This window comes from Agelaius phoeniceus, chromosome 1, assembly GCF_051311805.1.
Source record: "Agelaius phoeniceus isolate bAgePho1 chromosome 1, bAgePho1.hap1, whole genome shotgun sequence".
NCBI classification, from domain to species: Eukaryota; Metazoa; Chordata; class Aves; order Passeriformes; family Icteridae; genus Agelaius; species Agelaius phoeniceus.
In genome coordinates this window covers 60,468,539-60,485,464 of record NC_135265.1, presented here as the reverse complement: position 1 = coordinate 60,485,464, position 16,926 = coordinate 60,468,539, and the positions used below count along the sequence as shown (strand labels likewise).

Genomic DNA, 16,926 nt, shown 5'->3' with positions numbered 1-16,926 from the left:
TATTCGGGGACATGAATAAATTAAACTCCCTTAAGACCTAGCAAAATGTCATAAAAATTACTTTTGGCGATAATGATGCACAATTAATTGTAAAATACTTGTTTAATTTATTTAGCTTTATGAGGTCAAATCAATAAGTGTTTGCACTGGAGAGCCTTGTTTTTCATTAAGACATGCTATTCCATGGCTATTTTTAATGTGTAGATGCTTTTCTGATAAGGGATACGTTCAGTGAAAAAAGAAATTGAATTCTGTTCTGTGCCTCAAAAGTAGTTTCAATTTATTTTAAAGCTTCAACCTAAAAGATATTTTCTTTAAGCTAGGAGAGGAGATCTAATTGACTTACTGATAGCAAACCACTTCATTTGGGACACCTGAAGTATAATTGCTTTTCATCCTGTTTGTGGTTTCTCCAGAGTATTTTAAGAGTCTAAAGAAACACCAAAGCTACAGATACACCGTGTTAGCATACAGTAGAAATCATGAACACAGATTTGAATATTTGCATGACTGTTCTGTGCTTTGGTTCATTTAGTGTGGTAATATGGCACGAGAAGGACTGCGCACACTGGTTGTTGCCAAAAAATCACTTACTGAAGAGCAGTATCAAGATTTTGAGGTATGAAAGGACAGAGTGATCTTGTGCTTATGATCATCTTGTGCTTATGATCATGTTTAATTACTTCAAGAAGAACATTCCTCAATTTAATTTTTTAAGATTGCAGAAAAAGATTATTCATATTTAAAAAATAGATAATTGAGATATTGTCCACAATCTGTTAAAGGCTTTGTCATTCATTAATGAAGGTTCTGCAGTCATATGTAGGGTCCTGTTTGCTTTATTATTGGATTGGACAGTGTTTTTTCCCAGAAGCTAATATAATGTTATTTTTGTATGTTCAGCATGACATAAAAAATCTACTTGTTCTCAAAGTTAAGGCCTTTCCTCCTTTGAAGCTGTGATGCCTAGTTCTTAATAGTTCTTCAGGAGGCATTCTCTTTAGGTGCATTGTCAGAAGAGCCCTGTATAACATTGAGTGTAAAGTAAAATTTCTCCTTTAGCCTTGTTCTTCATTAAAGATATATAAAGACAAACATTTAGCCTAATGGATCCATACTATCACTGAGTGGTAGACTGAATGTATACTTTATGAGTCGTAGCAAACTCTAAGTGGTTTTGTGTTTGTGCAAACAGAGTCGATATAACCAAGCAAAGCTAAGCATACATGACAGAAACCTGAAGGTTGCCGCTGTTGTAGAGAGTTTGGAGCGAGAAATGGAATTACTGTGTCTCACTGGAGTAGAAGATCAGCTGCAAGCAGATGTTAGACCAACTCTAGAGATGCTAAGGAATGCTGGAATAAAGGTACTTAACACATTGCTGACATAACAGGTTATCATTTATTAATTTTTTAAATCAAGACATAACTTATTTTTGTCTGTATTTAGGCTCTTTAAAAGTAAGAAATGTGTCAAGTCCCCAGCACATTCTGGGCATGAACTAGCAGAAACAAACAAGACACTGTGTGCAAAGTTCCCTTGCCTACAAGGTTTCATCAATCTCAAACTTACTTCTGTAGGAAGACTACCAATGGATAGATGTATGTGTGTCTCAGTCATTTATACCCAGGCTGTCTACAGTAAACTGTCCTTGCTGACACTGACTGAGTTTGGCACAAGATTTGTGTGACAACAATGTTTTCAGGTTTGGGGCTCGTAAGAAGTTTCAGCAAAGATCAAAACATGAATTATTTGAACTAGAATTCAGAACTGCCCTTGGAGTTTCTTCAGTTCATGTAAAGGGATGGAATGAAAAGCCATGCAGAAGAGTTGGTTTGCTAGACACCTATCAATTGCACATATATTTTTACATAATGCATATACAGTTTATTTGAGGGAGGGTTTCAAGTAAATATATGAACAATATCTGAGGGGAGGGGGCAAGACTATAAACACTTTGCTTTAAGCAGTGTCAAACTCTACTCCAAATAGTTGTAATGACTTTGCATTGGTTAAACTGAGTCGGGCACAGTAGGATATTTTGCATATGCTGCTTGTGCTGGACTTCAGCCCCTCCATTATCTGCTGGAAGGGCAGCTCAGGAGGTGAAAGCAAACCAGGAGAATTTTGGGATGCGATGACAGTAATTTCCTTACACGGGTGATTGAGTCATCTTCCTAACTAGTCATCATACTAACAAACCTTCTTGGTGTTAAGGGGCTGAGAGAGCTGTCACACAATAGGAATGTACAACAACTTTATCCCTTAATCTTTACTGCCTCCTCAGTTCTTTGTGGTCAGTGGGCAGGATCTTTTCGGAGTGTTGGGACTGTAGCTCATGCTCCAAGAATTGCTGTCTCATGGCTTGGCTGCTGCTTCCTGAGATGATCACCAGGGTCACAGACTGTTGTGTTGCGTCATTTTGCTGACAAATGTAATCTGTATGCTCACTTTTCTGATCAAGGTAGTATCAGGGCCATAGGGAAAGGATTTTATGCTTCCCCAGAGTTTTACTTTGTCCTCATATACATTGAGACATTGGCCCTTGTGAGAATGGAGGTGCAAAAAGTAGACAGTTTTTTACTGCTTTGCATACTATTGCAGTAAAAACTGTTAGTTAATTTTACTTTGAAATGCACAAGTCAGTGTATTTTCTTGGATAACTTAACCCAAAAAGGTGCCAGAGAAAAGTTGGAGAGAGATGTCATTTAGATTTGGAGAACAGACAATTTGCTAATGTCCAAAGAAATAAAATCTTACATTTTTTTGCAGATATGGATGTTAACAGGAGATAAACTGGAGACGGCAACTTGCATTGCAAAAAGTTCTCACTTAGTGTCTAGAAATCAAGATATTCATATTTTCAGACCTGTAAGTATAGTTCAAACTTTTTTTGTTGGGTTGTCAAAGGATGGCTAATAGCAGTGTTGCTCTATTCAATTAGTGGCTGGCTGGCAGTTGAAAGTTGTTGGGTTATTGTACTGAGTGTCATTGTAATGGTCAAGAGGGTAGTACTTAGTAAGTACTACCTTGATTAAGTACTTAGTACTTATTCAAGGCAGTAAAATGACAAAGCATTTAAGGGTGTTGTTTTCTAGAGTTGGTGATGTGCTGTAGAAATGTTTGTAGCCCTTTGTGGGTGAGCCAGGTTCAACACACATTTTACACCCTTCATAAGAGACATAGCAAGATACCTCTAAATAGTGATGGAGAGGTCTGTGTGAGGTGAGGTACTGAGCCACTAAGAAACTGTCCATGTGTTTAGGCTGTCTGAATGTCATTCTTGCTTGTTTTAGCATTTTCATTGATAGAACTCTTTAGACTCAAGCAGAATTAATCCTGAATGAAACTGTGAACATCCCCTCTGTAAACAGAGATCAAATTGGTATGAGAAATTTTTTTCATGTCATTATATATATATGTGCATTTTACCAACAGACTGTTTAAGTAATTGTCAGAAAAGTAAACTGAATCTTCTTCTATATGTTTTATATGCGTGCTATTCACTTGACTGAAGCCAAACAAAAATAGATTTTCCAGACATTGATTGATGCTGTGTGATCAGACATAATGCGTCAGTTTGTTCTAAATGAACCACTTGCACCGACAGAAATAATTATATGAATATAATTTACATGTAAATGTATTTTCTTCTGAAGCATCAGAATGGCAAATTAGGCCCTGCAGACTACTATTTGGAATTAAATTATTAATGCTTCTGATAAAACTTCAGATCAATTTTTGTTGACCTTTCCATATTGTAACACCACAAATTAAGTCTTCCTGAATAAAATGTATTTAGTTGAGTCAGATTTTTATTTTCATTACCTTGACTGGTAATAAGAGATCAGCATAAAGCTGTGTTAACTTAGAATACACAGTTTTAAATTAGTTAGAAAACACATTTATACAGAATTACTTCTGTGGCTATACTTGTTGCAAAGAAAGAACTACTGAATTAATGTAAGAAAATAGCAAGCACTATAACACTTCTACTGTAGTTATAAATTAGAACGATAAAACCTTTTGCTACTCTCTTTCCAAAAAGCTGTGTTTTGTTTTTAACAAAACTGTTTATTCTTAGAAGTCTCAGCTTCTATAGTTTGTAATTCTGGAGGTATTTACAAATTTAAAAAAAAAAAAGCGTTCTGTTAGGTTGAAATGTAGAACAGAGAGGAAAATCACTGCTCATCACTGTGCACAAGTACTGACATCTCTTCATCTCTGCAATGCAGAAAGAATGTACTAGGCCAACACAGGCTGGTCTTCCTAACAGCTATCAGACAAAGAGGTTTCTCTTTTCATGCTTAATTGTGGAAAAGAAGGACAAAAATTCTGAATTGGGCCATGTGTATGAGTTTTTCTCTTTGCAGGGGTTTTTTAATGTAACTCAAATTTTATGGGTAGTAGAACCCATCTGGAGAGAGAAAGGTTCTTTGAACTACATCAGGCTGGGTAGTTGTGGGTCAAGGACAAAACTTCACATTCAATGTAATTAAGATTCATCTATCTTAAAAGTTATTTAATCAATGTGATCTGTTGACAGAGACAAAATTAAAAGTGTAATCAGACCTTGTGTTTTATTCTGTGCTTGGAAGTTTGTCTAGCATGATAGCTCTAAAATACATTGATATTTATTGGGAAAAAAATTAGAAAGAAACAAACAAAAAAACCCACCAAAAAACACAAAAAACCCCCAAAAAATACCCCACCACCACACCCAAATCTGCCAGTCTCCTCAAAATCTGATTATAATTTCAATTTTTCATATTCTGTTTATAGTTCAAAACCTTCTAAAATGCATTTAGTAACATTTGACTGTTTTTTGCACTTCATAGCTGGGCTTTTCTGAAACAATTATGTAAATTTTTAAAATCTATGATGTAATTCTTTCATGTTATGCCACTTGATCTTGTCTTCAGAGTCATGCAAGATCCAAAAGGATTAGTACTAATGAGCATCTTTATGTCCCTTTGAGATCTGTGCCTCTTTTTCCTTCCTGAAACTGAAGGAACAATTAATAGGAACACTTTATGTTATTCTAAGAGCATATTTTGCTGGTTAATAAACAAAACAATTAAGGTTTGCTTGGGAAATTTTTCTATTTTTCTCTAGACCTGCCAGGATGAAAAGACTCAGGCCAGCTCAAAATTCAGATATTTTAATGTCATTAATTCAGCACTATTTTAGCCCTAGCAAACTTTGGTGAGGAACCACTTAAGCCGACTACATAGATTTTACTTGTATGAGGATTACTCTGTCAATTCATAAGGCTTGAGGCTTATAGTAAAATTCCATGGGTATTAGACTTGCAATGGGATAAAACCCTTGAACCAAGGCTTCTGGGTATGAGTTCTCAAAACTTGATTTGTTTAGGCAGGGTTTTTTTAAGAATATAAGAAAATCTTTTAACTGAGTGGTTTTTATTGAAGGTTGTCACTCGAGGAGAGGCTCACTTAGAACTAAATGCTTTTAGGAGGAAGCATGACTGTGCCTTGGTGATATCTGGGGACTCACTTGAGGTAAAAACTTGGTTTCGGTCAAATTATTTATATCCTTATGGTCAGAAAGTAATGTATCAGCATCTTCATGCTCTTTTTTCAAGTATTTCCCCATACTTTTAAGTGGTCCTTAGAGATACTTTTGCTTATCACTGAGTGTGAATTAGATGATATATGTTGTAAATGTTATTTGGTTTCTAGTCTTCTGTACAGTAATAGAAATGGAATTTGTATGCAGCATGCTTTAGTACTGTCTATTCTCTTAACCTCAAAGCACTTTGCTGCTCAATCTCTTTGATTTAAAAAATAATAAAGCCACAGTCAAGAGAATCTTTCTTTTTTTTTTCCATCCAGTTGGATGTTGTACATGGAAAACATCATAAAAAATCTTTATACTGTGTTTTTGTGTTGGGCTACATGTAGTAATACTTAATTGTAAATAAATCCAAGCATTTTTTTCCCCCCTCAGGTTTGTCTGAAGTATTATGAGCATGAATTTGTAGAGCTGGCTTGTCAGTGTCCTGCTGTGGTGTGCTGCCGATGCTCTCCCACCCAGAAAGCCCACATTGTGAAACTGTTACAGCACCACACCGGGAAACGCACCTGTGCAATAGGTAACTCTGGGCACAATCGTCCTAGCAAAATCTGTCATAAATGTAAGCAGAAGGTGGCATCACAGAGAAATAGCTGAAACAAAACCAGAGAGACCTCTTTACCAACCTTTACCAGCAGCCAGGTATTGCATAGTTATGGCACAAAATGCCATTCCATGAGAAAGGTGTGGTTATCATCTCTATTCTGCAGGAAAGTCTTGATTACTGAAGTAATTAATCATAAGTTATAGATTAGTTGTAAGAATTTAAAGACATGTAAGAGGTTTCTCAATTACTGTAAGGCCAGGAGAATAAAACCTCTGAAGAACTGAATATTGCAGTGACATTTTCCAGGTGATGGAGGAAATGATGTCAGCATGATCCAAGCAGCAGACTGTGGAATTGGAATTGAAGGCAAGGTAATGTTAACAGTTTCATTGTGAAATGTGTGTCACATAGAAGCCTAGTAGAATGTGATTAGAAGCTTTAAACAACAGTGAATTGACTATTTCCAATTAAAGTATTCTGCAAGATTATAAGAATGCTTAGTCTTTAGTATTTTTGCTTGTATGTCTTCTGCTTTATCTTTTTAAAAGCAGGGAAAATTATAGTTGTTTCTGTGTAGCATTTACCTGGAAGAAGCAAGAGAAGCAATTAAACTTATTTGTTACAGCACACTGCATCTTAGAATATGCCCAAAAAAATTGTTGTATCTCATTGTAGGGTTGATTTTCAAAGGAACAAACTTGTCTTTTAAAATTGATTATTGCTTAGGATTTTGAAACTTGATATACATCTTTTACACTGGGATTCATATTTGAAATATTTTTCTTTTTTTCTAGGAGGGAAAACAAGCTTCTCTAGCAGCTGACTTTTCTATCACACAGTTTAAACACATAGGTAGGCTGCTGATGGTACATGGCCGAAACAGTTACAAAAGATCAGCAGCACTTGGTCAATTTGTCATGCACCGAGGCCTTATTATTTCAACTATGCAGGTATTTAAAACTTTGTTTTCTGAATAGTTAAAATCCCTATGTCTGTCTTTGAAATGTCACAAATGTCAGTACTGTTATTTTTTGTATATTGTATCGTTTTGTATGTAGAATTATATTAAATAATTAATTATCTGCTTTTTCTAGGCTGTATTTTCATCAGTCTTCTACTTTGCATCTGTTCCCTTGTACCAAGGATTCCTAATGGTAGGGTAAGTCAAAGCAACAGTAACAATTTCTGGTAATAACTACAGCAAACTAACTGGTTAAATAACACCATGGGCTTGGTGTCATCCATGTTTTCCATGCATTTATCATGGGTACACTACCAAAACCTGGGATGAGTGTACCAAGAAAAGTCACACTAGGTTGATTATACACTATATGATGGGGGAAGTCTCATGATCAGTTCTCTGGAGAGAGGGATCTGCATAGCCTTAGAAGAAGATACCGTAGAACCTGTGCACATACAGGGTGAAAACAATAAAGAAAATCTCCCAGACCAGACCAGACCAGCTTCAGCTGGTCTAGATTAATGTACAAATCTCAGTGAGAATCATGGGGTTTTGTATTTAAAATGGAGCTGAAGCTACTGTGGTATTTCCTCTGAGAGTGCACTATCCAAGTTTGCCACATAGATTTCCATTAATGTGAATATGTACAGCATTAAGAGCACCTTGGTCGTGTTGCAGCAGCTGGTTTACTAATATGGTTCCCCAAGTTATACAGCTGAGAGCTGTGTATATGTTTGTGTTTGTCACTGTTCTCTGTCCCTAAGAGACCTAAGAGCTTTTTTTTGTTCTCCTTGTAAATAATAACAACTGAAATCAAGAGTAACTTAAACCTTAGTCAAACCATGGTCTGATTACACCAGACTTTGCAGAGGCAAGCAGCAGACCTCTCTAAAAGGTTTGCAGAAGTTGTGCTAAGTTCCAAGGAAGTACACATGAAAGTGTGTATCTGTCATGTGTACAATAAAATCCAAAGCCACTCAGAGAGCTGTTAAGACTCTTATTCATCCACCTACCTTCTCCATGTTGTCCAGAATACAGTACCCTTTTTTAAATTCAGTTTTCATGCATCCATCTATAGATGAATTTAAATGTCAGGTCTTCGGACTGGTTGTCCAAAGTGCAAGTGCACAGGGAGTATGGTAACAGGTGATAAGCTTGGGTGATAGAATAAAGAAATGTGTTTATTGGTTTTGACTGTATAAGACTGTAACTTCTCACAGCTGACAGCTCTCAGAACCACAAGAGCAGGTTGCATGTGAAAGCTGCATTAGTAAGCTGCCTAAGTACTGGGAAAAAGAATCAGTTTCATTTCACTTACATAAAAAGAATAATTGAAATCATTGAACTCAACTTAAAATTATGTCATACGAAAGTGTTAATGTGTGTTCTTCCTTTCTCTTAGGTATGCAACCATATATACTATGTTTCCAGTCTTCTCTCTAGTATTGGATCAAGATGTGAAGCCAGAAATGGCATTGCTATATCCAGAACTTTATAAGGATCTCACAAAGGTATGAATGTCCTCAGTGCTCAGCTACAAACAAATGCTAAGATCTCCAGTGTGCGAAACTGGGAATTGTTGCAATCATTTTCATAAGGTGTTCCAAGCAAGACAGATTGCATAACTATTGCCAACATCTGTACTATTAAAATAATCCACAGTACTAAACATTTCAATCATTTTTATTAATACATTTCTCTAGTCACCAGTGGCTGTACTGAAATAATTCAAACCTGAAGGTATGTTGATAAAGCAACCTTCACTCTGGCCCCTCTCTCGTGTGGAGTTATTTATGTTTACATTTTCCCATCTTACTTTTCTGTTCTAATTGGTAGATGAATTTATAGATTTATTTTTTCTTAACATGCAGAAATTACTGCTGATGTCCCCAAAAACTCTTTTCTTTTAAATAACAGATATTTATAACTGGTATAGCTGAACTCAATCATCCATGGATACTGGTTTCTTTGTGTTTGCACATACTTGCAAACAATCAAAGTTTGTAATTTTGTTACCCACAAGAGTGAAATAAATCTCAAGATTCTGTTTTAATAAGCTTTTTGAAAAGCACTTCTTCTCCATCCTTAGCTGTCAGCTAGGAAAGTTATGATCCAAGACAGAAGCAGACAGTCTTTTTTAGGGATAGTAAATTCTTCAATGTTTCTAAAAGTTCAGAAGCAGACTCCAATTAAAGACTCCGGTTCAAAATTTTCTGAGTCTTTGTCTTTTTAATTGCACTAAATTAGCTATTAGCTATGTTAATCTGGGATCATCTTTTTTCCTCTTTTGGAGATCTTGGTTATTTCTCTGCTTGAGAATCTTGAAGTTTTTGAGATTTCAGTCCTTTATCGAACTCCAAAAAGCATGGCCTTCACCTGCTAAACAGAGTCATAAGCCTGCCTGTGGAAAGCTGTTCACAGAACTTGGAACTTGCTGCAGTAATGAAGAAGTGCTGATTCTTGCCTGTTCTAGATTGATCTTTTTTTTTTTTTTTTGTGGCAAAATGGCTGCTTTGTTTGCCACTTTATCCCTTGAAATCCCTTGTATCTTTTCAACTCTTCAGTTCTAACATATTTCATCAGTACCCTCACAGAATGCAAGAGTCATATCACATGTACAGCATTTATTCTTTGATTTTTGCATATGTTTCAGTCTCTACCATTCGCAATCAAAATATTTAAAATTTATTTGGTAATAGTTACTTGCTGAAAATTTGCAGTAGTCATAAATTTATTCTGTGAAAGCAAATGGGCAGTTTATCCAACGTTTAGAAGTTACTAGTAAATAACTGCAGATTTGCTTAAGGTTTGGTCAGTAGGTACAATGTTGTAGTTGTTTTGAAGACTACATTTCACAAATAAAAAATAAATTAATTTTTCTGTACTTATCATTCTGAAAACCAGCCAGAGCATTGCAAGCTAAAATATCTCTTCTGTTTAAGGCCTTAACTTCTTACTCCTAAATTTAGACTTCATGCAATTTCTAGATAAGCTTGAAATGAAGAATCATAAAAACGAGTAGAAGCTTTGTAGCCTTTATCACTTCAAACACTGCGTATTTTACTTGTAAAATGTTTCTCTGGCAATGAACTATTAAAAATATATGAGCTGAGAAGATTTATTTTTTTTTAAGTTGTGTTTAACTGTCCTCTCACATGTTTCCCTTAGGGAAGATCTTTGTCATTTAAGACCTTCCTCATCTGGGTTTTAATCAGTATTTACCAAGGTAGGAGAGAGTCCTAATTTTGCTGAACTGAGAAATTTTTGTCTGCTATTAGCAATACTGTTTTTCAGCTGCAGGTTGAATTCCCAAAGCTTAGCATTTCATCAGTAGTTATATATATTGCTTTCTGTTTATCTCGTAAATCGATATTCCTGTAGTGTGCCAGGCTTATTCAAAACACAGCATGATTGGTATTTTTATTGGTGCATATCACCTAAAAAAGGACATGTTTTTAATTAAATGCTAATCCAGAAAAATTTTAATGAGTGCTTATCACATTGCATGTATTTAGTTTTCTTTCGTTGAATGACAGAAGTACTGTTGAAGAAATCTGAATTATGTAATCAGTTGAAAGTAATTACACTTTCAACAATATCTCATTTATTTGCAGCACTTGACAAAATGAGGTTAATTAACAGTTCATCAGATATATTGCACTAAAAGGTGCTTAATTTTCTAATAGTTTTATTTCTGTATGGCTTTACTTTGGTTGGCTTATTTCACATGTGCAAAGTACAGTAAATATCCTTCTTTTAGAAAGATCAATGTTTTAAAAATTACTGGACAAATTTTCATAATGAGTAATCAAACGTTCGGTGTGCAGTTGTAAAAGCTGGTACAGTGAAATTTCACTGCAGGGTTTTGCCAACCTTGTGTGCCTGTGCACCCCACGCAGGTGGTATTCTGATGTACGGAGCCCTGCTGCTTTTTGAATCCGAGTTTGTTCACGTCGTTGCCATTTCCTTCACTGCCCTGATCTTGACTGAGCTCTTGATGGTTGCACTGACCATACGAACATGGCACTGGTTAATGGTGGTGGCTGAATTCCTCAGTCTTGGCTGCTATGTGGCCTCTCTTGCATTTCTAAATGAATACTTTGGTGAGTAAAACTACTTTAGCAAAGAACTGTTTTGTATCTTTAATAATGTTTTTCTCTTCCCTTTTTTTCAATGAAGAATAGGTGATGTTTTAAAATGCAGCTTTCTTTATAAGAAATATAATTGAGTCCAAATTAGGCCTAATTAGTGTTGGGTTAAAATATTCTCTTACCGTTTTCTCCTAGAATTCAACAATCTTTATCCTGTTAGTATGGTTTATCTAGATTATAAACTTTAGTCAAAACACTCCCGCCTTTTCCATCCTTGGTCTGCTATTGACAGTCCAAATTGCATACTTTCAATTGGCTTTGAGATTTGCACTATTGAAAATAGATATGGTTTGTTAAAAATCAGGATCTTTCGCTGAATTGGTGCATTATTTTGCACACCAGGCCAAATGGGCCTCATTAGATCTAACTCACAAGGCTAAAATTGCTGAAGTATTGTTAGGAAGTGATGCAGCAGCCTAGAAGGAAAGACCTTATATAGGAGCCATTGCTTCATAATTATAGTAAGCTTGTATTAAGCTTGCTTTGCTTTAAGTTTTGGCATGCCATACTGTGCCTTAAGGTACTGATTGTTTACAGTTCACAAGATGAAAGAACACATTCCAACTGCAAATCTTACCAGTCAAGAATCTGAGCATCAAAATAATACCTATTTCTTCTTGGATCAACTTATCCTTTAGTAAAAATAAAGTATCTAGGTGTGATTTTACAAATGTAGCTTACAGAAATATATGTAGTAGCTTTAATTATACCTCACAAGATGCTGAGAATCCAGCTTCTTCTCTTACTTTTAGGATCTGAAGAGTACTGAGCTGCCCTTCTTCACCTGTCATTTCACATAGCAGAATTGAGCATTACATGGCAGCTTCTAGAAGACTTACAATTCTGCCTTCACTCTGTCAGTTCCCAAGTGGTCAGTGCTAGGGTAGTATGTGTGCATTATATAATTATTTATATAATTATTTATTTTATCAGTAAATGCTTCACTGCCTGTCCCAGGTGTTCTAGTACTTCCAAGATTTCTCAGTACTGAAGAAACAACTCTGCTGGGCTTGGTACTTATTTTGCACATTATTTCAGGTTTGCCAGAGCACCCTTTTTTTTCCTCTGATACTAATCCACAGACACAATAATAGAGATTATTGGGTTGATTTTTGAATCTCCATAGTCAAATTACAAATTAAAGGAACAAACAAGATCAGATATAGGTACTTGCACTCGAGTCCAGACTTCCAGGAACTTCATAAAGCAGAACTTGTAACTTCACCTTTGAAAGTCTGTAGTATTGGTGACAGCCAGTCCTTCCATCCTTTCTGGTGTTGTTCTGTGAAAAACATTTTTAGATGATGTTCACAAAGGTGTGGAAACCATAGGAACTTTGTTTCTTGCAGACTTTTCTGTAAAGAGGAGTGTTTTCCTCTCTGTGCTTGTGGATTTGCTGGGCAAGCCCAAGCAAGTCCATAAACAGTTGCATGGCTTCTTGCAACCCAGGGACTTAACTTCACTATTTTTATATTTGAGAACACTGAAAAGGCTGCAGTTTCATGAGATTTTGTAAAGATGTATCTTATGTGTGTTATTCACCACCTAATCTGAGAAAATGCCTTTCTTTTAGTCTCACTTCTGCTTAATGCTTTATTCTTATTTAATCTGTCCCATTATAACTGGGGGGAGGGAGCTTTTTCGTGTATGTAATGCAGCATAAACCTAAGTGATGGTTTGCAGTTCAAGATATAGAACGACTTCCATGGATCAGGAAAAATGGTCCAGACCAATAGTGCTTGACTTCACTTGCAAATAAACTTATTTCAGTGATGTTGCTTATAAGGATCATCTCCTTCCAGAGAAATTATATGATGACATGGCACTCAAATTAGAAAGGCAAAAATACCAAAGGCAAAACAGATACTGCTCTAGAGCTCTGACTCATGAAAGCAAACCAGTTTTTATGTTTCTGAGTTAATTACACACAGTGGCCTTTTTAGGGTGTCTATGATAGGTGACATGGGCTTTCAGTATGTCTAAGCAGGCTTAGGCTAAAGCTGCATAACAAGTTTATACATTGAAATTTAATATACTAAGTATTTTAATGAGCAGAATTGGAGCAGGAAAGGATTTCTTTATTGCATTTTATGAAGTGAATTTTCATTCACATGATCAAGTTGTTTATACAGTAAATTATACCTTGAAGTGAAATGTAAGAAAAGTGCCAATCTATTTAAAACCTTAAAACATGACCAAATATAAAATCTCTATGTTTACAGAGTGTTTTGATTTAATTGCTCCTTAAAGTCATCTGACTGACATGTGAAAGGTTAATGCTACTAACATATTTTTCATCTCCTCTTTGTGTAGCTAACCTATTGGAGTTTGTTGTTATTTTGGGGGTTTTTTTGCATAACTTTTGTATTTTCTGTAAATCTATCCTTTCACTTTCCCTCTTTGTGAAACAGGTATAGGCAGAGTGTCTTTTGGAGCTTTCTTAGGTAGGTGGAGTTTAACTTTTCTTGAAGTTTTGGGTTGGCTTTTATTTTTATAATCTTTAAAGATTCAGTCAAGAGTAGAGAATCTCTTAATATATGCATTTGTAAATAATGGGTAAAAATAAAAGAAAAAAATTCTTGGGTTTCCCTGTGTTCTAGGATCTTTTCATGATTTTTAGATATGATCTAATTATCACAAATAGGGCCAAAAAATTCATTAGCAAGCATAGTGTGTCAGCATTATTGTTAATTTTTTGTCATAAACTATTATATTTTCCTTGTGGTAGCTAACAATATCATTACATTTTGCCTTGAAATATTTGGGCTCTAATTTAATCTCTATGATTTTAAGAACCATTTAGCATAGATATAAGAAAAATAATACAGAATAAAAGATCCAAATTGGTTGGGAACTTATAGCAGGTAAAAATCATTCTTACTAATAGAAAAATAAGCTGAATTAACTTTTTATTTTGAGAGAGTTGTGCTTTTAAACTGAGATTCTGTTTCCCCTAAAAGTTACTTCAGCTGAAAAACAGTGTGAGTACCATAAAGAAACTCTGGAGTCCCTGTCTGAAAAAATAATTTGCAAAAGCAAAAGCCTGAGGTTAACTTTCTGTTGCTTTATTGCCCTTTTTTTTTTAATTGGACAATAGCATAAGCAAACAATTAAGAGACTTTTATTGACTTTGTACTGTGGAAGTTCCAGTTTCCATGTTACTGGCTCCCATTACTTATTTTCCCTTCTTGTTTCTGCAGATGTTGCCTTTATCACAACTGTGACCTTCCTGTGGAAAGTGTCAGCAATCACTGTTGTAAGCTGTCTTCCACTTTACATTCTCAAGTACTTGAAGCGCAAGTTCTCTCCTCCAAGTTACTCCAAGCTTACCTCGTAAAAGTGGTTATATTCCCTACAGTTTTTCACTCACACCAGTCTGCAGATTGCATATTCACTGTGCTTTAGTGTCTATGGATTCATGTTGGACTAAAGAAACTTAAAAAAAATCAAAATTCAAAAGGGATAATGTGAATAGAGCACAAAAAGAGGAGGAAACATCTGAGAGATACAATAACACAGAAGTACACTAACAACTATCAGAGATAAACTAAATTTTCTTTGTGTTGATTTTCTTTTTTTCTTTCAGTTGTTATGATTATAAAATAAAACCAAATTACCTTTGATTTGACAATGCTTCTGAATGGTTTCATTGCTACTGTAAATGATCTTTTGCTACTATAAAGGATTTTTTCCAACTATGTTTATCTTCTGCAAGTTAAATTGAAAGTTTTGTTATTTATTACATAAATTTCCATCTTTAATTATTGTATGACTTCCTAATTCAAGCCCTTTCTTTTAATGTTTATATATGGAAAAGTTTATTCATCCATACTTACTCTAACACACCTAATACCTGTAAATGCCTGTGTCTGTATTAGCAGCTATTATTCCTCATCAGACATTGATTAATATGCACTATTTGAATTATGTACTGATGTCTGCATAGCACAGTATTATTTTAGGAGCTGTTGTCCTATTCTGTACTCTCCATTTCTGGCACCAGTAAATTACAGATGTGTGATGTTGACAGCAGTTCTTTAAATGCACATTACAGCCAGGTTGCACAAAAGCTGTTTAAAAATTAAATTATAAATTCTGTACATAATTCCACAGCACTTATTGATCTGTACAGATATCAAAACATGGCTGCTCAGTAAATATGTTTTAAAGTTCTTATTCATTTTGTATTTGTAAAACTGCAAATAGTGTCAAAGTACATTTCTATATATGAGAAGTCCAGTAAACCTTGTATTAGCTAATATGTCTAAATTGCCTTGTAATCTGTTTACTTAAGTTACTCAGGTAAAAGAAAATAAGCGGAACACATGAACATCATGGTAGGAAAATCTTTCATCTTCCAAGTTGTAAATGTTATGTTTTTATATCTTAGTTTGGGTGCAAACTTGTCAAAAAAAAAAAAAATCAAAACATTTTTGCTTGTAAGCTGTCAGAGTTGAGTGTCTTGGCTGAGTTATGACACTTTATCACACTGAAGATTTGTTCCAGAAACTCAAAAACTCTGATGCAATTGGAAGGGTCCAAATCTTGCACACTGTATTGGCAAGTAGGATATATTAATTTTCTATTGTGATACAACTTTGCTTTCTCACGAAGTACATATAATGAATTTGGCATAGCCTATTAACCAGAGGAAAGGAACAACATAACTATTCATGCTTTCTTTATTAAATTTTTACATGTGTGTTTTTAAAACCCACTTAATATGGATGTCATTTTTATGTTTGACTGTATGCCTTTACAACATAATTCCTTGTTTAGTCTCTTTTCCCTTATGCCATTATTACTTTGGATGAGTATATTTAAGTGATAATTATAACTACTTCCTGGGAGAGCAGAGGAAATGGCTACAGAGCCATTTGGATTCCACCCCATTCCATTAATTTCTGTTTTCAAAGCTTTTCTAACTAGCTATTTATCTGCTTTTTTAATTTTCATTCCTCATTATAAAAGCAATAAAGCCTAATTTATACCAAATATTAGTGGTATATGTATTAAATAAACTACTGAGGTAGTTTCCTTTAATTACCCATCATCACAGACTAGTTTGCCCTGTCCCTCTGTGAACTCGATTCTGTAAATCCCCACAAGATGTCACTGTTCTTGCATATTAGCTTTCTGCATTCCGTGTGATTTTGCCAAAATGCTCCTGATTTACGTTTTTAGCTTAGTTCTGTGGTATTTTTGTCACTGATTTGCTTTAGTTTTTTCTTTTCCCCAATAAGTGGTGATTACTTTCAAACAAATAAGAAAGTCACTGTGTGCAGTTCTTCTGAAATATTGGTGGCATTTTCTTCAGACCTTTTTGTCTTTCACATTGTGGGCTCACAACCATATGCATAAGATTTGGGAGATAAGCACAAGCTCAGAGTTGGTTGTCTTTCATCTATACATCACATTTGTGAAATTAGGCAGAAAATGGGGGAAAAAAACCCAGAAACAGAACTAACAGCATGAAAGTGATAGTGTTACTGCAGTACATCTGTATGTGTCACAACAATTCTACCCATGGGTGAAGAACTGCTCAGTTAGAACCTAAGTGTAGGTATATTAACTCCCAGCATTAAAACCCTTAAGGTTAGTGTGATAGCAAATGTATGGTTCTGTACACAGCTATAAGCCTTTCAAAAGTGGAGTCAGTTCTCTAAAGTGCC

At 35.1% G+C, this 16,926-nt stretch overlaps 1 protein-coding gene across 2 annotated transcripts in view; it reads left to right on the top strand.

The window, feature by feature from the left end:
- The window catches only part of ATP9B (ATPase phospholipid transporting 9B (putative)), a 151,235-nt gene extending 134,986 nt beyond the window's left edge, over positions 1 to 16,249 (top strand). The window contains exons 18-30 of one of the 2 annotated variants that reach the window (XM_054629997.2): positions 536 to 619; positions 1,196 to 1,366; positions 2,773 to 2,871; positions 5,433 to 5,522; positions 5,971 to 6,115; positions 6,449 to 6,513; positions 6,937 to 7,092; positions 7,237 to 7,301; positions 8,506 to 8,614; positions 10,272 to 10,329; positions 11,003 to 11,206; positions 13,666 to 13,698; positions 14,455 to 16,249. In XM_054629997.2, coding sequence (XP_054485972.1) covers positions 536 to 619; positions 1,196 to 1,366; positions 2,773 to 2,871; positions 5,433 to 5,522; positions 5,971 to 6,115; positions 6,449 to 6,513; positions 6,937 to 7,092; positions 7,237 to 7,301; positions 8,506 to 8,614; positions 10,272 to 10,329; positions 11,003 to 11,206; positions 13,666 to 13,698; positions 14,455 to 14,591 — 1,416 coding nt within the window. In that variant the 3' untranslated portion in view covers positions 14,592 to 16,249. The remainder of the gene's footprint in view (positions 1 to 535; positions 620 to 1,195; positions 1,367 to 2,772; positions 2,872 to 5,432; positions 5,523 to 5,970; positions 6,116 to 6,448; positions 6,514 to 6,936; positions 7,093 to 7,236; positions 7,302 to 8,505; positions 8,615 to 10,271; positions 10,330 to 11,002; positions 11,207 to 13,665; positions 13,699 to 14,454) is intronic. The other variant, XM_077179951.1, reaches the window with a different exon arrangement.
- Positions 16,250 to 16,926: the final 677 nt, after the last annotated feature.